The sequence below is a fragment of the Phodopus roborovskii genome, unplaced genomic scaffold, assembly GCF_943737965.1.
Source record: "Phodopus roborovskii unplaced genomic scaffold, PHOROB, whole genome shotgun sequence".
Taxonomy (NCBI): Eukaryota; Metazoa; Chordata; class Mammalia; order Rodentia; family Cricetidae; genus Phodopus; species Phodopus roborovskii.
Genome location: NW_026126407.1, coordinates 45,753,135 through 45,777,037, shown reverse-complemented (window position 1 = coordinate 45,777,037; position 23,903 = coordinate 45,753,135). Strand labels below are relative to the sequence as shown.

At 49.9% G+C, this 23,903-nt stretch overlaps 1 protein-coding gene across 1 annotated transcript in view; it reads left to right on the top strand.

Annotated features, from left to right (window-relative positions):
- Stk10 (serine/threonine kinase 10) overlaps positions 1 to 23,903 on the top strand; it is an 84,637-nt gene that overhangs the window by 34,401 nt on the left and 26,333 nt on the right. The window contains exons 3-7 of the mRNA XM_051180987.1: positions 6,368 to 6,416; positions 8,331 to 8,480; positions 16,799 to 16,871; positions 17,893 to 18,087; positions 18,548 to 18,629. Of these exons, the coding sequence (XP_051036944.1) occupies positions 6,368 to 6,416; positions 8,331 to 8,480; positions 16,799 to 16,871; positions 17,893 to 18,087; positions 18,548 to 18,629 (549 nt within the window). The remainder of the gene's footprint in view (positions 1 to 6,367; positions 6,417 to 8,330; positions 8,481 to 16,798; positions 16,872 to 17,892; positions 18,088 to 18,547; positions 18,630 to 23,903) is intronic.

Here is a 23,903-nt window from a genome sequence, read left to right as displayed (position 1 = left end):
ATTGTGTCTATGAAGTCACTGCCAAGACTAGTGTCATGAAACTTCTGTTGCTTGCTCTCAAGCTCTTCACAGTTTCTGCTTATATCCAACTTTTCATCCACTTTCCATTAATATTTGTGTAAAGTAAGAGTCTGGCTTCTTTCTCTTCCTGTGAGTGTCTAGCTTTACAAACCCCATTTGTTGAGAAGACTGTGTACCCCAACTCTGACATCCTTGCTGAAAGCCACTGGACCACATATGTGAGGGCTCATTGTTTTGTTCCTCTTTGTTTATTTTGTGCCATTACCAGATTGTATCCATCTGTGTAGCTTTGTAGTATGTTTTAAAAGTGTAAGACTTCTAGATTCTCAACCTTTTAGCTGAGATCAAGTTCAGAAAGTGTGAGACTTCTAGTTGTAGTCTCCTTTTTCAAGGTTGTTTTGACTGCTGAGGGCTCCTTAAAAAACCCTGTGAACTTGAGGCTGAGTTTTGCCATTTGTATAAAAGGTTTGTTGGGACTTGGTGGAGATTTCCAAGCCTGTGATGACAGGGGTGGTGAGCCTGTGACATCAGTGGATGGTGAGCCTATAGACGGCAGTGGGTGGTGAGCCAGTGATGGCAGTGGTTGGTGTCAGGTTTTAACAAGGTCAGGTTATAATCAGTTTCTTTCAGGAACATTCTGTGGTTTTCACATGGTTTTTATACCCTGCAGTTTTGATTTATTTTTTTTTTCAGCTGTGAGTTTTGCTGTGCTGAGGCTATGTTCCCTCTGCTATGTTTCCACTTCACAGCTAGGGTCACGTGAGGTCCTCCAGCACAGGGTCACTCTAGGTTGATTTCTGTGAGGAAGCCATGTTCTGCACCATGCACGTTGAATGTCTCTCAAAGAGCTATCTGGTCTGACCAGAGCTTTTGGTGCATCATTGAATCAACCATGTGTTATTTCTCCCTGCATTCTGTTAATACAATATAGTACATTCATAGATTATTGTATGTTGAACCATCCTTGCATTCATAGAGTAAATCCTGCTTGACTGAGGTCTAATCCTACTTGTAATTGATGATTTGCTCAATCTTGAGTGTTTTGCATCAATATTCACAAAGACTTTGGTCTGTAGTAGTGTATTTGTATATAACCCAGTCTCTAGAGAACTCACAAACTCCAATTCTGGGCAACCACTGGGTAAATAGTTGTTACGCTCTCTTGTTTAGGGAACCATGATAAGAAAAATGACCCATTACAGACATGTTTGTTTCTCATATTTTCAATCCAACCATTGGTGATTCAATGAATGTCAGCCAGTAGATTAGAGCGTAAACTTTGTTGTTTTTAGGTTTTTTTTTTTTTCCCTAGTCAAACCCCATGTAGCTGGGTGAAAGCCCCAGGAATTGATAAATCCAAGTCCCTTCCAGCCCTGTGCTGCTGAAAAAGCCCAAGGGCAATCCCTGAATTCCTAAAGGCTAAAAAACCAAGTATGGTATGAGACTGAAGCCAGAGCTAAGGAAGCTAATCACACTCTGAGCTGCTTCCCAGCAGCCAAGGCCAAATACAGATAAAAGGGAAGCACAGGAGTCCTGAACTCTTGGCTACATACAGAAGAGGAAGAAAGCCAGACTCTCAGAGTATACAGCTTTCCCAGGGATGGCCTTAGAAGGCTGTGTGTGGGACCTTGTGTATGAATGTTGTGCAAGGGGATGTTGAAGTAGAAGGCACAGGGCCCGCCTATGCCTAGCCACTTCTCATAGTGGCTAGTGATAACCCTGAAGGTGTGCCAATTAGCTTGTGGTCCCGAAGGATACTTGCTGATTGCATTTACTCTCGAGGTGCTGTAGAAGAGTAGAGCAGCAGTGTGGTGTCCCTGCTGGACCTTCCGGGGAGGGACTGCTTAGTGTTCCAGGTGATGTTGGAGGCAGAGCTCAGTGCTGTGTGACACATGAGGGCACCAAGGCTTGGAGAGCTTCCCAGGATCACAGTCCCTTAGTGGAATACCAGAAGGGACTGTTTCCTTTTCCTGTTTGCTGATGCCTGCCTGGCAGAGAAGGGGGGATGTCTGGCTCTGGTACTGCACACAGTGTGGCAGAGCTGGGCCTATTGGTTTCCAGGCAGCACCCCTTCAATCGCTGCAATAGATCTAGAAGCCAGTAGCTGCCTTGTTACAGACAGCCTGGCAACTGGCTTGAGGCTGTTTCACGAGTGGCTTGAGGGGTGAGGAAGCCCTGCAGAAGTTTCTGGGGACGTGGGGAGTCAGCCAGGCTGCTGGCAGACATTGCTCTGTACTTTTCTGGGAGGTGTCCTGGTTTTGTTTCCTGTTGCTGTAGTGGAAACACCCTGACAAAAGCAACTTAGAGGGGAAAGGGTTTACTTCAGCTCATGATTCTAGGTTACGCCTTGTCGCCTTGTCGTTGTAGGGGAGTTAAAGTAGCAGGAACTTGAAGCTGCTGGTAGAGAGAGGATTAGCACATGCTTGCTTGTGTTCAGCCTGCTTTCTCCATTATTCTACAGTGCATGGACCAAACCCAGGGACGGAGCTGCCCACAGTAATGCAATCAAGACAACCCTCCACAGACATGTCCACAGGCCACTTGATCCAGAATTCCCTCACTGAGACCCTCTTCCCATGTGATTTCCAATGTCATTGTGTCAAGTGGTAACTTGACATATTATCACATAGCTTTCATGGAGTCTCAAAAACAAACACAGCTGGGCTTGGTTGCATATGCCTTTAGTTCCAGCACTTGGGAGAAAGAGGCAGGCAGATCTCTGTGAGTTCAAGGCTAGCCTCATCAGCCAGAGGTACATAGTGAGACCATGTCGGAACACAAATAGAATAAAACAAGCCCCAAGCTCCATAGAGGAGATATGGTAGCAGCTTATATTGGTTGAGCCCCAACCACGGATGTCAACTTGGTGTTCCTGAGAGGGTAGGGTGTGCTAGCCAGCTGACCATCTCACCCACTGTCCCTGCATGGTGACTAGAATTTGCCTTTCCCACCCTCCTCATGGTTGATTTTCCCAGTGGTTGATAGGAGCCCCTGGGTCTCATGTGGATCTGGGAAGGATTACAGGCAGGGTGCTATGCAATGCTGAGAAGTCCACCTGCAATTTTCTGATGCCTAGGGAGAGTGAGTGAATGGGTGGGTGAGTGAGTGAATGGGTGGATGAATGATTGAGTGGATGAATGGGTGAATGGGTGGGTGGGTGAGTGAATGGGTGGGTGAGTGATTGAGTGGATGAATGGGTGAATGGGTGAGTGAGTGGGTGGGTGAGTGAGTGGGTGGGTGGGTGATTGAGTGAATGAATGGGTGAATGGGTGGGTGAGTGAGTGGGTGGGTGAGTGGGTGGGTGAGTGAGTGGGGTGGGTGGGTGAGTGGGTGGGTGGGTGAATGGGTGGGTGCGGGTGTGTGGGTGAATGAGTGAGTGAATAGGTGTGATGGTTTTCCTTCCTTGGTATACCAGCTCTGTAGATGAACACTCCTTGAGGCATTATTGTCAATTTAGAGAGAAGTCTTGGAGAAGCTGAGGTTACTTAGCTGTTGTTGGACGGCCAGAGTGACCTAGCTGTCTCAGAGCCACACCCTCCCTTCCTGTGGGCAGTAGTGTGCAAGCAGACAAGTGTCCTTTCTCTATGGCATGTGGCGGGGCTGGCAGGGTCAGGACTGTTTGCTGCTCCTAAAACCTTGTACCTGTCATGTTGCTGGCCTAGCTCACAGCCCCACTTGACTTTCCAGGACTGCTCACCCTTCGATGCAGTCTGGCCCTATTTGCCTTCTGTGGGTTCCTGAATCTCATCCTGGCCTGTCCTTCAATACAACCCAGTGGTTGGCCACAGTTGCAGGGAGAACACACAAGTCCCTTTTAGAGCTAAATTGAGTCCAGATAGTTGAAGGCACCCTAAGGAGACAGGGCGAGGGTGAGGGGTGGCGGCATCGTGGGCCCAGCTGTGGCTGTCTCCAAAGCCCTTTCTTATTCCATCCTCATCTTTACATCACCTAGAAGCCTCTAGAACAGTGATTCTCAACCTGTAGGTTGAAACTCTTTAGGGGAGGGGTCATCAAATGACTCTTTCACAGAGGTCACCCAAGGCCGTGGGAAAACACAGATATTTACAAACCATAACAGTAGCAGAATTACAGTTATGAAGTAGCAATGGGATAATTTTATGGTTGGGATCAGCACAACATGAGGAACTGTAGTAAAGGGTCACAGCATTAGGAGGGTTGAGAACCACTGCTCTAGAAAGTCAGACTGGGCATGCAGTGCCTTCTCCCTCTATGATGGCGAGCTGGTGGGGGCCACCTGGGTCAGGGATGAATGTAGCTTTCCTGTTTAGGAGATCCAGCATCCTTGTGAGCCTGTGGTCCTGGCTCTGCCCTTGCTGAGTTGAGAACGTATCCATAGAGTATCTATCCATGATGGTGGTGCCTCCACTTGTGGAAAAAGACAAAGATCAGTTTAGAGAGCTTCGGAAGAGCAAGGATGAGAGTGAGCCGGGAAGAGATCACCTGTACACTGTCATCAGTCCCTTGCACTAGCTGCTGCTGGTTTTCCTCCTGCCTGCCACCTGCTAGGTATACAGTTAGGTCTGTGTGCTGGCTGACTGGATGGATGGATGGATGGATGGATGGACGGACGGACGGACGGACGGACAGACGGACGGACGAGTGGATGGAATGAACGGGTAGGTGGATGGATGGATTGAAAAATGTCCTGGGTGTTAGAAAACCTGCTGTCCAGTCTAAGATCTGCCACTAGTCTTTATGGCCTTGGTGGGACACACTTATTTCCTGGCCTCTGGCTGTACATCTAAGCTGACACTGCACCACACCACACCCCTGCCCCTGAGTCAGTTAGGGCAGGGCTCTGGCAGGTGAGTTCTGTGAGGCTGTGGCCACCCTGGATTTGGTGAGGAGGTTTTCCGAGGCTCTTGGCCTCAGAGAATAGGAAGTGGGATGGTGTGACCATAGGAAGTGGGATGGTGTGAACATAGGAAGTGGGGTGGTGTGAGCACAGGGAGTGGGTGGTGTGATATAGGAAGTGGGTGGTGTGACATAGGAAGTGGGTGGTGTGACATAGGAAGTGGGATGTGTGAGCACAGGAAGTGGGTGGTGTGAGCACAGGAAGTGGGTGGTGTGATATAGGAAGTGGGTGGTGTGACATAGGAAGTGGGATGTGTGAGCACAGGAAGTGGGTGGTGTGACATAGGAAGTGGTGTGGTGTGACATAGGAAGTGGGTGGTGTGAGCACAGGAAGTGGGGTGGTGTGAACATAGGAAGTGGTGTGGTGTGACATAGGAAGTGGGATGTGTGAGCACAGGAAGTGGGTGGTGTGAACATAGGAAGTGGGATGGTGTGACCATAGGAAGTGGGATGGTGTGAACATAGGAAGTGGGATGTGTGAGCACAGGAAGTGGGTGGTGTGACATAGGAAGTGGGGTGGTGTGAGCACAGGAAGTGGGTGGTGTGAGCATAGGAAGTGGGATGGTGTGAACATAGGAAGTGGTGTGGTGTGACATAGGAAGTGGGTGGTGTGACATAGGAAGTGGGGTGGTGTGAACATAGGAAGTGGGATGGTGTGACCATAGGAAGTGGGATGGTGTGAACATAGGAAGTGGGGTGGTGTGAGCACAGGGAGTGGGTGGTGTGATATAGGAAGTGGGTGGTGTGACATAGGAAGTGGGTGGTGTGACATAGGAAGTGGGATGTGTGAGCACAGGAAGTGGGTGGTGTGAGCACAGGAAGTGGGTGGTGTGATATAGGAAGTGGGTGGTGTGACATAGGAAGTGGGATGTGTGAGCACAGGAAGTGGGTGGTGTGACATAGGAAGTGGGTGGTGTGACATAGGAAGTGGGTGGTGTGAGCACAGGAAGTGGGGTGGTGTGATATAGGAAGTGGGTGGTGTGAGCATAGGAAGTGGGATGGTGTGAACATAGGAAGTGGGATGGTGTGAGCATAGGAAGTGGGATGGTGTGAACATAGGAAGTGGGTGGTGTGACATAGGAAGTGGGTGGTGTGACATAGGAAGTGGGTGGTGTGAACATAGGAAGTGGGTGGTGTGACATAGGAAGTGGGTGGTGTGAACATAGGAAGTGGGTGGTGTGACATAGGAAGTGGGGTGGTGTAGGAAGCAGGGTTGACTCTGGGTGGGCTGGAGGGACATGTGGAACATTAAGCCTGGCTGTTGAAGCTTTGGGTTTTGTGGTAACTTAGTTTTTCTTCTTTGGAAAGACAAAGTGCCCATGGCATCCTCATGGGTATCAGAGGCTCCTGTGTGGGTGGGAATGGTAGGGGGAGATGGGCAGATGGGTACATCCCTGGCGGGGGGTTGGGGGTAGAGCAGGCACTGGGTCACAGGGCCCCTGCTCATTGCTCTGCTTTGTGTTTCCTACAGATTATGATTGAGTTCTGCCCTGGGGGAGCTGTGGATGCCATCATGCTGGGTAAGTCGTTCTTTAGCCCCTAGGAGTGCAGGACTTGCCCTGAACCCAGTATGTACTCCTGGCCAGCTGTGACTAGTCCTTCCCTCCCCTTCCCTGCCCCTTTTGGGGGTATGGAGAGAATGCTGGCCTTTCACTGGAAGATGAGCACTTCCTGTTCAAGATTTTGTGTGTCCTTATAGCTGCTTACCCTTTTGAGCCTTCTTGATGGTAAGAATGTATGATGCCTTTCACATGGCACTGAGTGGGACACCTAAATATCTCAATCTTTTACTGCTGCTGTCACAGAACATCTGGATGAGTTATAAAGAACAGCTATTGAGCCAGGTGGTGATGGCACACACCTTTAATTCCAGCACTTGGGAAGCAAAGACAGGTGAATCTCTGTGAGTTCAAGTTCAGCTTGTTGAGTTCCAGGACAGCCATGGCTACACAGAGAAACCCTGTCTCTAAGCAAACAAGCCAAAAAGAAAAGATATTGATTTGGCTCATGCTTTTGAGGCTTGGAAGCCTAAAAGCAAGGCCCGGGTATCTGGCAAGCATCCCACGTTGAAGGCAGAAGGGAGAGTATGAGTGAGAGAAACAAAAAAGGGGCATCATTGGGAACCCACTTCCGTGAGAATAAGCTGACTCCACAACATTGTTTGGTCCATTTGTTAGGGGAGAGACAGTAATCTCCCAGCAGCCTTATGCTCGGGCTTTCAGGGACACATTCATTACAGTACCCACACATTTTGAAAGTGCTCAGGAGAAGGGTTACCAGGTCTCGATGTCCTTGGCAAGGCTGGTTGATATCAATGCTGGTAAAATAGTGTGTCTTAGTTTTTTTCCCTACTGCTCAACAAAATACCTGAGGCTGGATTCTGTAAAGAAGAGAGGTTTGTTGTTTCTGCCACTGTGAAGACAGATGGACTGGTGTGACACATCTACACACTATCTGCAGATGACCTGTGCCCTATGCTGTTTTTACAAATAAACTTGAGGCAAGATCTGTTTAAAAAAAAAAGAGAGGTTTGTGAGGCTCTGTTTGGAGGATGAAAGTTAACCATGGGGACGTGTGGCTTCTAAAGGCCTTATGACTAAAGTCACAATGGGAAAAGAGCATGCAAAAGATAATATAGTAAGACAGGGAGTCAGAGAGCATAAGGGGGAGGCCTTGCTTGTTCTGTCTGTTGTCTGTCTGTCTATTTGTTTATTGAGACAGGGTCTGGCTGTGTAGTCCTGGCTGTCCTGGAACTCACTATGTAGACCAGGTTGGCTTTGAACTCACAGAGATCCTCCTGCTTCTACCTCGGAAGTGCTGGGATTGAAGTGTGTACTACCTGCACACCGCACAGCAGAGACAATCACATGAGCCTTTGGGGGACAACACCGAAGCTGGTGTGCTGCAAACTCAACCCTCAGATTCACCCACAAGTGGAGTTTGGAGGTGGGACTCTGGGAAGGAGTTAGGGTCTGGCGGCGTGAGTGGCATGCCGGCACACTTGCTATCTCGCCATGTGACACAGCATGAGGACCTTATAGGTGATGTCGTACTGTTGGGACTCCTAGCCTACAAAACCGCGAGCCCTTTCTGTGTCAGTCACCACAGCAAAATGAACCAAGGCTCCTCCAGTCCTGCCACACATGCCCTGCATCTCAGTATGCTGTTCACAACCCTGAATTCTGAAGCCCTGGGTCTCTAAAGTGACCTGCAGCACGTAGCAGCTCTGATCCTTGGTGGCCACTCATGTGCACTAGGGAGAACAGGACTGCTAGCCCCATGCTCATGTTGTGGGGACAGGATTGGTCTATATGCCACAGACTTCGGGTGATGCTCCCCATTGCTGGCCTGCTATAGGGTCTGGTGGCAACCTAGAAAGGGCCTGGTGTTGGCCTGTTGAGTGTTACTCAGTGACAAGAACTCCTCTTTTCCAGAGCTGGACCGAGGCCTCACCGAGCCCCAGATTCAGGTGGTATGCCGTCAGATGCTGGAGGCGCTCAACTTCCTGCATGGCAAGAGGATCATCCACCGCGACCTGAAAGCCGGCAATGTGCTTATGACTCTTGAGGGAGACATCAGGCTGGGTAAGAAGGGCTTCTGGGTGAGGGCCCGAGGGGCAAGAGGTGTCTAACTGCAGGTGTCCTGGCTGGTGGTGACACCTGGCCTTTGAGTATGGGATCCTCACTCCCACAGCCACCCCTACAGCCTCCAAGGTCCCAACAGTTCTCCCCTGTACCCTTGGATCACAGGCTAGTCTAGTGCTTGTCAGCCAGGGTCAGGGAACATTTGGCAGCATGGAGATGAGGGCTGAAGGTGATCGTGAACCTTGTGAACCGAGGCCGGAGGTGCTGGGCAGCCCCGTGGGTATATACAGTAGTCATCATGCCAGAGCCTGGCCCTAGCTTCCAGTTTGACAAACTCAAATGGAAGATCCTATGTCCAAGCACTTTTACCCACTGAGCCACCTTGCTGTTTCCCCCTGAATATTTTCAATACACTGTTGGTCAAATCCACAAATATACCTTTGAGTGTGATGGAATGTAAACCAGGTATCAAAATTGATTTTTTTTGGGGGGGGTTCCTCTTGTTTCTGTGTGTTCTTCATAAGTTTGTTTTGTTTTTTCAATGTGGGGTTTCTCTGTGTAGTCCTGGCTGTCTTAGAACGTAGTTTGTAGAGTAGATTGGCCTTGAACTCAGAGATTTGCCTGCCTCTACCTCCTAAGTACTGGGACTAAAGGTGTGCATGTCCTGTGCATGTCCGGTTTTGTGAGTTTTTATCCAGGCAGCATGTGTGCACCCTCTGCTCCCACTGCTTCCCATTGTCATTCCCCAGAGGTGTGGCTCCAAGAGCCTCTCATGCTTCCTTCATCATCATTAAGTGACGTGCCTGCCGTGAGTCTGCCATTTGATGGACAGCACATGCTCATCACACAGTCCCCAAGCACAGGAAATGAGAGAGCTGGGAAGCATCTCCAGCTTCTTTATCTGCCCGGCAGCACTTGTGCATGTGGCTGCTGGACTTGGGGTCTAAGTGCTGAGTAGGGGGTGGCACATTTGATGGCATTCCACTCCATTGCCTAGTGATGTCTGATACTAGTTCATTGCTCCATTCCCCCCTCTGAGCCTTGTCCCTCCAGCGTGGGAGTGTCAGGCTTTGTACTTCCTCTAGTGGGAAACTTAGTGATTTAGGGACGTAAAAGACACAGTGCTGTGGAGCCTCCATGAGAACTGCGGGGGGAATATGAGGGTGAGTGCAGAATGGGCACAGTCAGTCAGAGGTGTGTTCTGAAGTGTTCGGCAGAGGATCAAACCTGGGACACACAGCTGGCAAGAACAGAGCCAGGGTCCACCCAGGCTTGGAATTCTTTGGGTCCCTCTCAGTCTCCTCATGTCTTTGAATACCTCAGGGTGTCCTGGAGAATTGCTTGGCTACTCTTTCTCCCAGGGAAGGGATGGCACCAGTACCCCATGCCATGTGCAAGACAATGGGTGAGCTGAAAAATGGGGGAGGGGAGCACACTCAGGTGGGCCTGGTTCAAATCTTGCCTCTGCCACTTCTGCTGTGTGATCCAAAGATGATTATGACCTATTAAGAGCCCAGCTTTTATCAGCAATGTGGGTGTAACAGTGGATCCTTGGAGTGTTATGGTGACGGTAAGGGTAAAATGACAGTATTGTCATATTGGGCAGGTGCTGGGTGCCTGCTCCTGCCTTGTGATTTGCTGCTGTGGAAGGGTTCCATTTTCTGAGGCTCTCTCTGTTGTCAAGTCTGGCCTGGCCCCAACTGCCCCATTCTGGACTGACAGTTGGATTGTGTTTGTACAGAGAAAAAATCTGCAGCCTTAGGACATTGGGATATTGGCAGAGTGTGGCCTCTATAACTAAAGGATGAGACAGGTCACCTACTCCTTGTGAGCCTGGCTTTCCAGCCTGTGGACTGGGGGAGGGGGCAATAAGGGGGCTTAATGCAGCATTCTACCCTGTCAGCCACGCACAGCTGAGAGGACCAGCAAACATGTGACCTCTGTCCTGCTAACTGCTGTGAGATGAGGGTCTCCACTCTCCAAGCTCCTGCATGCCTCGCCCAGGGCTCCTTGGGGGAAGATGAGGCGAATTCCTTCTTTCAAGTGCCAGGCAGAAGTGCTAACCATCCAACAGTGCAGATGCCCAGCCTGAACCTAGAGCTGTTGGAAATCGGTAACAGTGGTGTCCATCGTTCCTTCAGTCTGGTTACACAGGGTTCTGATTCAGAAAGGCCCCCTGCTGTGCCAGAAGCCTGCCTAATAGCCCATCTGGGAGCCAGTTACCTGCCTCTCACCCCATTCTTTACCTCAACCCAGAACCCCTGACTCTTGCTCCAACATATTGGGGTCCTGGGTCTTTACAGTCTAGTATCCCCCCACCTTTCTATAAGAATACATCCAAAAACTGGGCAGTGGTGGCACACACCTTTAATCTCAGCATTTGGGAGGCAGAGGCAAGTGAATCTCTGTGAGTTCAAGGCCAGCCTGATTTACAAAGCAACACAGAGAAACCCTGTCTCAAAAAAACAAAACTATTTCCAAGATTGTGAGGGGATGTCTAAAACCCCAGATAGCACCAAACCTTCTGTACCTTCTGTAGACTAGGTTTCTCCTATACACACGTACCTACAGAAAAGTTTCATTCATGAATTAGACAGTGGGCATTAGCAACAAGAAATGATACAGCAGGGGTTATCACAGGGTTATTGTAACAAAGGTTACATTAATGTAGTCTGTCCTGGCCAGGGTTACTATGGCTGTGATGAAACACCATTACCAAAGCAACTTGGGGAGGAAAGGGTTTATTTGGTTTACACTTCCACAAGCACTGTTTATCACTGAAGGAAGTCAGGACAGGAACTCAAACAGGGAAAGATCCTGGAGGCAGGAACTGATGGAGAGACCATGAAGGGGAGTTGCTTACTGGCTCGTTCCTCATGGAGATGTGGTTGGTTACAGCCACACGTAGCACTGCTAGGCCTCCCTGACCTCCCCCTCTCTAGGGAACCCCAACCTTGGAAGATTCTGACAAGATCTTCCACATTTCCCATCATCACCTGTAAGAGAAAAACAAGAAACCACTGGAGGTTGTGGTGTCAGTAATGCTAGTGAAGGGCTCTGATTGGCTCAGCTTCTATGATAGTAATGCTGGTGAAGGGCTCTGATTGGCTCAGCTTCTAATCAGTCTCTGGCATGGAGGGAGGGGTCGGGGGCAATATGGAAATCCTTCCTTCCAGAGTTATGGTGGGCAAGATGTGCTTTTCAGAGGAAGAGAGGATTTGGCCAGAGAAACAAGCATTGTTCTCTGCCTGTGAGAATCGTGTAGGAGTGAGGTTGCTGAGCAGGAAGCAAATACAGAAGACTGCATTAGCAGTTGGGGTTTGTAGTGATGGTGGGAGAAGAGAGGTCAAGAAGGCAGCAATAGGCAGCTAAAGATAATGGGGAGCCTTGATTAAGCAGACTTTGTTAAGAGACCACATGCAGTTGCCCTCAAACCTACAGAAAATAAAGTAGAAAACTTGTCACAGTAGACGAGTCTTTCTTGTTTGGTGTCTGGATAACAAAGGCCCCGTTTAACAGATGAAGAAATTGACGCCCAGAGAGGTCTTCACTGTGACCACATTAGCATCTTGTCACCTCCCTGCCTGGTCCTGTTGCTTCCATGAAACCTCCAGGAGAGCAAACCTCCTGCTAATGAGCCCCGCCTGGCCACTGGCTTCTACAACCCTATCCAGGCTCCAGAGGAAGCACTGAGCTTGGCAGGAGCCTCCCTCTTTGCTTTTCTTACCCCTGGCCCAGCAGGTCACAGCCCTGCTTCCCTAGACTTGCTTTCCTGGCAGCCCCACGAGGGGCCTGGATACTGCCATGCGGTGTTTTGGATGGGACAGTTTTGCCATGCAGTGTGGTGGGAGCCCTGGGACTCCAGGGGATGGTGTGGAGGTTGTTGCGGTGCCACCCTCATCCCCACCGGTACCAGGCACCTAACCCTCTCCACACTTTCTGGTTTCTGGTGGGAAGCTGTTGTATCTTGTGCTGCTTGTGTCGGTCACCTGGGGTCAAAGCAACAGAGCTTCTCACGTATCGTGTGTGTGTGTGTGTGTGTGTGTGTGCGCGCGCGCGCGCGCGCGCGCACGCGTGCGTGCATGTGCGACATGTTTTCATCCTCAAGAGAAGATAATATTTATACATGTCTGAAAAGTACTTGAAGTATCCGGGAGTAGTGGGACTTGCTGTTAATCCCAGCGCTCGGGAGGTAGAGGCAGGCAGTGTTAGAAGCCAGCCTGGACTACATAGTGAGTTACAGGCCTGCCAGGGCTACATAGAAAGAGATGGGGCCGAGCCAGGGAGAGGGAGAGCTCCAGAGCCTCAAATTATTCACCATGATGCCATTGGTAGTGAGAAGCCAGAAATGACCATGTGTGGCCGGGCGGTGGTGGCGCATGCCTTTAGCATTTGGGAGGCAGAGGCAGGAGGATCTCTGTGAGTTGGAGAACAGCCTGGTCTACAAGAGCTAGTTCCAGGACAGCCTCCAAAGCTACAGAGAAACCCTATCTCAACCCCCCCCCCAAAAAAAAGAAGTGACAGTGTGTGAATCCAGGAGAAACTAATGCCTGTATGTTTTTACTTAGTTTTATATTTGTGTGGTGCTGGGGCTCAAGCCCTGGGCATGCTGAGCTTAGCATGCTGGGTAGAGAGAGGGAAGCACTTTCATTCAGTGTATCCCTTGCCCTAGACTGCCTTTTTAAATATATATTTTTATTTTTACTGAAACACAAGAAAAATACACACACTTATGGGTGCAGGGTGATGTGGTCAGACATCGATTGCCATCGTCATCACCTCAGCTGCTCAGGGTTTCTTAGAAGAACATTTTAAATTGATCTGATTTTGTGACAGTCAGTTATTGTCAACCTGAGTCCCTGCCTTAGAGCATTGGTGTATCCACCCTCACCCCTCCTTCCTCCTGGCCCCACCCACCCCACACCACTCAGCCCCTCCTCCCTCCTGGCTCACTCCACCCTACCCTACTCACCCCTCCTCCCTCCTGGCTCCCTCCACCCTCCTACTTCTGGGAGAGGCCCATATAAGTGGGGCCATGCAGATTTTGTCTTTCTGTGCTTGACAGGATGTTCTTGCCCGCTTTTTAAAGTCAAACAGTATCCGCCTGTTTCGCCATATCCTTGTGTTGTCCACAGTTATCATCATTTCATACACTTGCAAATCAGGTTACCTGTGATAACACTGGGCTGGGTATTAAATGTGTCACATTGTGTTTCCAGGCTGCCAGTCATTCCAGGAGGAGCTTGCCAGCTGCTGGCTCCTGGAGCCTCCTACTGTGGAGAGTTGCTGGGCTGTGAGGTCTCATTTAGCTAACACATACCTCAGCTCCTTCCCTCCCTTGTACACCCCCCCCCCCAGCGGAGTGCAAAGTCCTCCACCACATCCTGTTTTACATAAGAGAAAACCCCCAATAGCATCGCTAGATGTGTTTCTGTTTTCTGAACCGCGAAAACGGCACACTTCATCAAAGATGTTTTAAAAAATAAAATTGTGTAAAGAAAAAGAATAAATAGATCAGGGACCCCTGTGCTCTGCCCCCACCTAAACCCCACATCCGGAGAGGTGACCACTGTGAGCTTGAATGCAGCTGAGTTTGGAGAGGCTGGCACATGCAGTGTGAAATGTTCTTTAAATGCAGCTGGAATCACGTTGCGTGTGCTGTGTGTCTGAGTGTTACAGGTATGCTGCTGGTCTGATGCATCCAGGCACAGCCTTGCTCTTTTTTTAGGGCTATATGCTATTTCATAGCTGAGTATCTGTATGGCTTAACCACTCGCCTGCAAACTCTAGCAATGAGTTCAGGTGATTCCAGTTTGTCAGTCTTCTGAGTGATGCTTCTGGAAACATCTGTCTGTATTCTAAATCTGTTTGTGGACATCTGTAGCCAGAACCAGGATTGCTGCCACCGAAAATGGCTTGCTGGCACAGGAGGGCTGCCTAGCCCGGTGACCCACATGGTAGAAGGAGGGAACTGAGTCCTGCAAGTGTGTCCCCTGACCTCCACGTGCTGACTGTGACACTTATGACCCCTTCACACCCTCACATGAAGAGAATAAAGTCTAATAAGGCTCAATGGTTAAGAATACTTACTCCTGCAGAGGACCTGGGTTTAGTTCCCAGCACCCACATGGCCATTCACAAGCACCTATAACTCCAATCCCAGCGGGCCCTCCTCTCACGCCGGAGACACCAGGCATGCAGGGGTGCACATCCATACATGCATGCAAGTGCAGGGTTGCATATACATACATGTATGTATGCAAACTCTAATACACAAAAAAATAAAATAAAAAAGTGGAACATCCAGTGTCCTTGTGTATCCATAGGGGAGACAATCCAAACTCCACAGTGGGTGCCTGACATGCAGGGGGTTCAGGACCCTCTGCATAGCATATTTTTTTTTCTAGCCATATACGGTGATGAAATTTAATTTATAAACCAGGCACATAAGAGATTAATAACAATATTTAGTGATGAAGTAGAACTGTAATAATATACCATGATGAATGTTATTTAAAACGTATTACTTACTTCTAGAATGTCCCATGTAATAGTTCCAGACTGGAATTGACAGCAGGTAACCAAAACCATGGAAAGCCAAGCTGTGGGGGGGGGGGGCAGGAGCTGTGTGAACACAGATTTCCAACAGAGTTTATGTGTTCCCCTAGCTGTGATTGTGCTCCCTAGCTGTGACTATGCTCCTCTAGCAGTAACTGCTCCCTTAGCTGTGACTGTGCTCCTTTTTATTTTAAAGTGCATTTATTTAAAAAAAATCTTGTATGCATTGGTGTGAAGGTGTCAGATCTCCTGGAACTAGAGTTATAGACAGTTGTGAGCCCCCAAGTAGGTGCTGGGAATTGAACCCAGGTCCTCTGGAAGAGCAGCCAGTGCTCTTAACTGCTGAGCCATCTCTCCAGCCCTATGACTGTGCCCCCTTAGCTGTGACTGTGAGAATGTTACTGCAGTGAACCTGTTTGCTTTCTTGCTCCAGATGTGTGGTCAGGGCAGAGTCCCTGTCTATCAGGGATAGTCTGTGTGTGTTTGCCCTTCTGAGGAGAGCACGGTTGTGACTACACAGCACAGACAACTGTGTGATCTCCTTTTCTCCATTAACCTGGTAACATTAAACACGGATTGATATGTATATAAACAAAGTACTTTATATGAAGAGTACTTCGTGATACTTAAAACCTCTGTGCTGGGGATTGGATCCATGGGCTAGGCAAGTACTTTTTGTAGCAACAACAAGAGGGGTAGATTTGTTTTGTTTGGTTTTTATAGAGTATTACTCTGAGAGTTCTCAAACTCTCAATCCTCCTGTTTGTCTCCCAAGTGCTGGGATTACAAGCATTTAGCACCACTGGGCTGTGTTACCTCTTTTAACTTTCCTACCTCAGTGTGTGTGTGTGTGAAAAAAAGTCAAATGGTAGAGACAGAGGTAGTTGGATCTCTTGAGTTTGAGCTTGGTTTCAGGACAGGTAGGGATACACAGAGAAACCTTGTCTGGACGCATCAAAAAGAGAAGTGATGGCTCAGCGATTAAGAACACAGGCTGCTCTTCCAGAGGTCTCAGTTCAATTCCCAGCAACCACGTGGTGACTCACAACCATCTGTAATGAGATCTGGTGCCCTCTTCTGGCCTCCAGGCACACATGCAGGTAGAACACTATATATAACAAACAAATCTTTAAAAGAAAAAAGAAAGAATGGGAAAAGGAAAGGCTAAGACATTACAGATAATACCTTTAAAAATGTTAATTTTTTAAAATGATAGCTTTGTAATTCTGGCTACAAATGTGAGTATTTGAAGGGCACACTGATGAATATCATTTGTTTTCATTTAGTGTTATTTCATTGGATTCATAGATTATTGGATCAAATGAATCTGGTGTGTGTGTGTGTGTGTGTGTGTGTCTAGCTGGTGTGTGTGTGTGTGTGTGTGTGTCTAGCTGTCCTGGAACTCACTATGTAGACCAGGGTGTCTTAAGTTCACAGAGATTCACCTGCCTCTGTCTCTCCTGAGTGCTGGGATTAAAGACATGTTCCACCTCTACCCCACCTGAATCTGACTTTTTAAAAGGCTCTGTAATTTATTGTCAAATTGCTCTCCTGGGGGGGGTGGAATCTGGCCAGTTCATACTTCCAGCCATGCCCATATCAGCAGCAGGCTCACTTAAATTTTTACACTCTTGTTTGCTGGATAGGAAACTTCCTGCAGGTGCACCCCTGAATCTGCTGTGAGCATCTCTGAGTTCACACCTCAAACCGGGGTAGAAAAGAGTCCCTCATCTATTTCATTCGAAGTTTTTGTCTTGCAGCTGATTTTGGTGTGTCTGCCAAGAACCTGAAAACTCTGCAAAAGCGAGATTCCTTCATAGGAACGCCTTACTGGTGAGTTGAGAGGCCTCTGAGGAATTGATTGACAGGCTAAATACCAAGCCTAAACCCATGGTTACCTCCAGGTGGATTGTATGTGGGGGGCAGGATGCCAAACTCTCCCATTGTGGGTCCAGCCTCCACTTCTCTGCTTAGGACAAGTTGCTTAGTTTCTCCATACCTCATCCGTAAACTGGGGTTACAGTGGAAAGCACCCTACTAATAAACTAAGCTGGGTCCCTTCCAAAGGGCTTCGGTTCTTAATTTGATTAACACAAGTACTGAGTTCTGGGTGCTGGGCTACGGGTGGGGACAAAGGAACAATGTAAATTCACTTCCTGTCCTCATGAGAAACCTCCCTGGGCCTCTCTTGCCTGTTGTGTTTCCCTTTTCAAAACTATAGCTTTAAAAAAACATCCATGAAAAGAAAGTTCTCTGGTAGAGGAAGACACCTGAAGTCTTGCTTTGGCCGAAGTCTGCAGTCATGTGGCTCTGAGCACCCACTCTCACTCGTGCAGTGCTCAGGTGTGGCCCTCACCCCAAGCCCACAGCTCTCTTACTCAGTTTCACACCTGGTTTACTTTGTGTCCTGTTTTTACAACTCACTGCGGTATTCAGCCCTTTCCTTGCTTGCTTATTACTCTTAACTCTTTCTCTCCCACCCCACCCATTATTCCTTTCTCTTCTTTCCCAGCCTCCCCCTTTCTCTCTGTGCTGTGCTATTCTGTCTACCTCAGTGTCCCACCTTGTTTTTTTGTTGGAACCTTCCCCTCTGCCCCCATCCACCTGCCCCTCCCCCAGGACTCTGTTCTGGATTGCTGCTGACACCTTGTGGTAGGTTCCAGGAACTGCAGCAGGCTGTGGCAGGGGCTCATGAAGATCCCTGAGGAAGACAAACGGATGCCAGTAATTCAAATCATGCCTTCAAATGCTGCCAACCTCCAGTGTGGAGCTGGTGGTATTCCAGACCCTGAGGCTACAAATAGCACTTACAGGGGCCCAATTCTTAGCCCTTATTGTTCCTTGATTGGCTCAGGATGGCCCCTGAGGTGGTACTCTGTGAGACCATGAAGGATGCCCCGTATGACTACAAGGCTGACATCTGGTCCTTGGGCATCACACTGATTGAGATGGCGCAGATCGAGCCCCCACACCATGAGCTCAACCCCATGCGGGTCCTGCTCAAGATTGCCAAGTCGGACCCTCCTACACTGCTCACGCCCTCCAAGTGGTAAGGAGAGGGGACGGCTGGGTACTTAAAGAGGTCTGAAGTCACTCCAAGGGGACATGGGTTGTATATGTGTGTATCTGGCTCTTGGTACAGCAGACTTCAAAGTCAGGGATGTTGGAGCCAGGGGCCGGGGCAGGGCAGAGCACCTCCAGGCCTTTCTGAATTACCTGCCTGAACTTGGTGCAGGAGACATAAGAGACCCCATTTTGTCCCTGGACACGGAGAACCTAAATAGCCCCAGCAGCCACGTGGCCCGGGGCTGGGAATGGGGACTTGGGTTCAGTCTCTGTTCCTCTTTGGCTTCTGTCCTGATCTGGACAGTGATGTCACGTAGACCCTGTCTCCACTTTTAGGCATTGGAGGCCCCTTTGTTCTTGGAGTGTTGTTTTGGGGAGACACCCAATCCCGGGCACATGGTGTTGTCTGTGTTATAGCCCACTCCTTACACCTGTCCTCCCAGGTCCGTGGAGTTCCGAGACTTTCTGAAGATAGCATTGGATAAGAACCCGGAAACCCGGCCCAGTGCTGCCCAGCTGCTGGAGGTGAGTGGAGGTTGATAGCAGTGAGCCCTTGAAGGGTGGCCGTGAGAACAACATGACGTGCAGTCAAGTGCCTAACTCAGCTATGAGGCAGGATGTTCAAAGAATGCTCGATGTGTGCAGTGTATTATTTAAAAAGTGAGAGGAGCTGTGGTGGCTCACACTTCTAAGTCGAGCACTTAGGAAACAGAGACAGGAAGATGACTGCAAGTTCAAGGCCAGCCTGGTCTACATAGCAAATTCCAGACCAGCCAGGGCTACGCAGCAAGGCCACCTCAAAGAAAAAGAAAAGAAAGAAGTGTGCTGGGAGCTTCCGATTTTCCTTTCACACTTCTGATTCACAATCAAATGTGTGGTCTTCCCGCAGGCCCATTTTCAGTGGGTTGTGTTTATTTATGGGATGGGCTGCTGCCACTGTCAGATTCAAAGGCTCAAGCCACTTGGGACCAGTTGCTTCCTGTACACACACCTCCTGTGCTGGGGCATCCGGCCAGCCTGACATTGCCAGGGCAGGGACCAGCTGTCCTACCCCACTTGGCAGCCCGAAGCCTTAGCCGGAGCCAGGAATTCCCACTTCCTAGCTAAAGCAGTTGTCTGCCCAGGGACTCTCAGTGTGCAGTGGAGGAGGGCACAGTGTGGAGGGGAGGAGCAGAGGGAGGAGCTCTACCTCAGTCTACCCAGCACCTGTCCCAGGATAGGCCTGGAAGCACACACTGATCTCCCAGACCCTAGGACACTGGGCTCAAAGGAGCAGTCCCTGCCTGAGGTCACCTGGTTCAGGGCACCTCGGCCCTGTGTCTGTTGCTTCTGGGACTAGAGGCTCAGTCATGTGGTGTGCACAGATGTCACTGGGCCAGTGTCCTACTGCTGTTGGTGGCCTAGCTCTGAAATTAGGCACCTCTAACCAGGTGTGAGGGATTTTCTCTGTGCCTCGGTTTCTTCCTTTGTCAGATGACTCAGCGGTGAGATCTTGTGTGCCACGTTTTAACATGGAAAAGCATTCCCCTCATTCATTTTGTTCTAGCACTCACCCACAGCCATTTGGCAGCCATTTCCACAGGTTCAGAGGTGGCAGTGAGCTCAGGCCTTGTCACTCCTGCCATCCCACCCTGGCCGGCTCCTGCCTTCCTGCCCCTCCCCTCCCTGCTCACTCCCTGCCTGCCTTCTTCACTTACCTCCCTGCACAGCCTGTGGACATGGTAAGCGCTGGCCTTTTCTGGCCCCTTGGGGGGACTTGCTGTGATCAGAGCTGGCCTGTGGGGCCCCTGGCTATGGGCCCCTAGCACATTCACCCCGAACCCAGACCTTTGTCCCCGTGTCTCCTTGGATGCCCAGAGCCACTTCAGCCTCGCCAGCAGCCGCACAGAGCACTCTGATCCCTCCTCAGGCACACTCCACAGCAGCTGCCCATCTCCAGCTTTCACCCTGGCACTCTCATTCCCCACATCTCTCCCATCATGGACACTATATTCCCTCTGCCTTCAGGACAGACCCGGAGCCCACCACCTCCGTGAGGCCACTGTCAAGCTGCGTTGCCCTTTGCTCGGTCGGTGACTTACTTGGTGGTTGCTGTGCCATTCCCAAGTCTGTTCTCAGAGGGACCTTGTAAGCAGGATTCATGCCCTTCCCCCTGAACAGAACCCTGCAGTTAGCATGGGTAGTACTTGCCCTTCCAATTGTAAAGGCAACTTACCAGGTAAAGGCAGCATAGAGGAGGGATTTATTTGGCTTCCTGCTTGGGGGGGGGGGGGATCTCAGTCTACCCGTGTGGGTAAGGCCTGGCAACTGGAGGGGACTCTGGTCTTGGCCATGGTAGCACACGGGGAGCTGTTTGCATGGCAGTAGGAGTGAGAGTTGCCACCATGAGTGGGGTGGGTGTGTGACCTTTGAGGGCACACATCTAGTGACCTTCCGCCAGCCAGACTGCACCCCTAATGGTCTCACAGCTTTCTAATAACACCAAAAGCTGGGCATCAAGTATTCAGAACACCCGCCTGTGAGGAACCTTCTAGATTCGAACCCTGACAAGAGTGTTGAATCTCTGATGGCAGCAGCCTGGCTCCCAGACATATCCCCAGAGCGGTGCCTCGCATGTATTCACTATGGAAGCCAACTTAACGTTTACCTGATGAACATTCTCAAATACTTTCTCCATGCCACCTGCTGTTCCAGACACTTAGTAGACATTAACTAAGGCAGTGCCCACAACAGCTTTGTGTAGTAGGAGCTGGGCACTCTCTATCGGGCAGATGAAGAGGCTGCTCAAGGTCATGCAGCTGTGACAGCTAGTGTCCTCATTCTGGCGACTTAACTCTGAAGTCTGTGCTCTTGGCCCCTCTGGGAAGCTGCAGCTAATGAGTAGAGGAAAGAAGAAAGGCCCAAGGAGGGCTGAAGGCCCAGGTTTAATTCCCAGCACCCACATGGCAGTTCACAACCGTCTATAACTCCAGTTCCAGGGGACCTGTCACCATTTTCAGGCCTCCACAATCACTGCATGCACATGGTACACAGACCTGCACAGATAACAACAACCAACTTGTACATATAACATGAAAATAAAGGTTAAAAAGAAACAAAGAGAACGGTTGCAGACTGGGGAGCATACTTTCATCTCTCTCTCTCTCTCTCTCTCTCTCTCTCTCTCTCTCTCTGTTTCTAAGTGCATTGAAAAAAAATAGGCTCACTTAGAAAGGGCATCTGTTTCAGTGGCAGCAGAGATCCTGGCCAAAGACAGGTGCCAGTTGGCAGGCCGTAAGCTGCCACCTCCATGCTGGCAGCTTGAAGCCCTCAGCAGAGCTGGCTCTGAGCAGCCATCCCTCTTCTTGGAGGGGTAGATAATGAGGCCAGCTCTGATCTGCCCTTCTTGTGCGTGGGGGGGGGCATGAATGCCTAGACCAACCTGCCTGGTGTAGCACATGGAGTGTTTGCCCAATGTTTGGCCACGTGGGGGTGGGGTGGCTCTTAGGTTCAGCTCTCGGAGATCCTCAGCATTTGAGTTAGACAAAAAATTCTCTAAACCCACATCTAGAGGTGGTGGACTGATGCTGTGCAGGCCACACTGTTACTTGTGTCTCAGAGCTTTGACACAGTTGCCCACACACCAGCCACCTGCCCTAGGCCCCTTGCAGGGAGCTGTCCTGTTTAACTGGCCCTCCTCCTCCTGGGGACCCGGAGCTCTGGGCAGGCAGAACAGATGGTTCTCCTCAAGAGTTGCTAATTTGGTCAATATGTGGGGCGCCCTGTTGAAAGCCTGGTATCCTCAGACTCCTGGGCCTGCGCTGGCTCCTGCCTCGGCTGCCTTGGCTGTAGTGCCCTGTGGTGTCCCTGCTCAGGTCGTGTATTAGAGTTCAGAAACTGGGGCGGCCTGGAGGTTCTCCTCGTTCCCAGAGAACTGTGCTCTAGTAGAGGAATGGTGAAGAGACTACATGGACTGTTCTCCTGCTCCTGCTGCGGTGCTGGTGGCTGTGGTGGTTGTAATGGTAGTGGCGGTGATGGTGGTAGTGATGATGGCTATGGTGACAGTGGTGATGGTGGTGATGGTAGTGGTGGTGGTGGTGATGATGGTGGTGATAAAGGCTGTGATGACAGTGGTGATGGTGGTGATGATGATGGTGGTGATAAAGGCTGTGATGACAGTGGTGATGATGGTAGTGATAACGGCTGTGGTGATGGTGATGGTGGTGATAATAGTGATGTTGGTTGTGGTAGTAGTGATGACAATGAGGATAGTGATGATGGTGATGATGGGGGCGATGGCAGTAATAGTGATTATGACGATGGGGTATAGTAATGGTGATGGTTGTAGTAATGGTAATAGTGCTAGTGACGGTGATAACGGTGATGATTGTGGTGTTGCTAGCACTGTGTGATGACAAGAGCTGTGCTGTTTTGGACACTCACTATAGTACATGAACAGCTATACAATTATTCCCACTCCACAGATGGGCAAAGTAGGGCACAAAGAGGGTCTCCTGCCTCTTTGACAGTGGGAGCTGGATTTTACCCAAGTGGCTTGCTTGGCTCTGTCACCTGGTCAGCACACTTGACCCTGCATATTCCGGCGACCTGTCAGTTAGTTTTATGACTAGCCCACTCAGGACCTCTGGAAGCATGCAGCAGCCAAAGTAACACGCTACTGGGTATCAGAGCTTCTGAGAATAAGCAGGGAATGGCCCTCACTGCCCCAGGCTGGCTGTCTGTGTGGCTCTCTGTGCTGCCCAGGCTCCCTGTCAGCATCCTGTGCACATCTCCCAAGCACAGCCGGAGGCCCTCCTGCTCTTACTCCACCCTCTAAGCCCAAGCTTACCTCAGGGTCTTTGAAGGCTGTACCTGGAGTTTTCCCTAACTTTCCCCCACAGGTCCCCAAAGTCCCAGCTTGAGTGTGACATCTCCCTTCTCAGAAGGCTCCCAAAAGACATAGGAAACTCCACCATGCTCCTGACTGTTGTTCTGTCATGGGCCGTCTGACTCCTTTGGTGAAAGGCTCAGCCCAGCCAGGCCCTGGCACATGAGCTCACAGACTTGCAGTTACTGCATAGCTGCATAGAGAAGCAGGGGGCAAGTGGGAAAATTCACAGCTCCACTAGATTAGATGAACCGAGGTTAGACTGGCCTAAGAAAATGTGACAGACACAGCTCATTAACACAGTGACGTATGTGGCTCTCAGGACAAGTTGAATAGGGAGTGACCTGCCAGCTGTCCACCTGCCTTGCTGAGTGACTTTTATGGTGCCGGGGTTTGATCTCAGGGCCTCACACATGTTAGAGAAGCACTCTGTTCCTGCTCTGTTCCGAGACCCAAAGGAAACTTACTCATTTTCATGTTATGTGTGGATTGGCCCAGGCATGCTTGTTCCATGGCATAGTACGGAGGTGAGAGGGCAGCTTGTGAGAGTCAGTTTTTTCCTCCCATCATCTGGGACACGGGGGTCAAACTCGGGTCATCAGGTTTGCCTATAAGTGCCTCTACCTACTGTGCCATCTCAGCAGCCCTGGGAACATTTTAAATGTCCAAACAGATAGGAATGGCTTCTCGTAGATTTACCAGTTCTGGGTTTTGTTTTTTTTAACTTTTTTTTTATTCATGTGCATGGGTATTTTGCACCACATGTATACAGTGCTCATGAAGGCCAGAGGAGGGTGTCAGATCCCCAGGATGGTTGTGAGCTGCCATGTGGGTGCTTGGGAATTGAACCTGGGTTCTCTGAAAGAGTAGTTAGTGCTTTTAACTGCTGAGCCCTCTCTCCAGTCCCCATGTATTTTTAAGGTGTGAGAAGT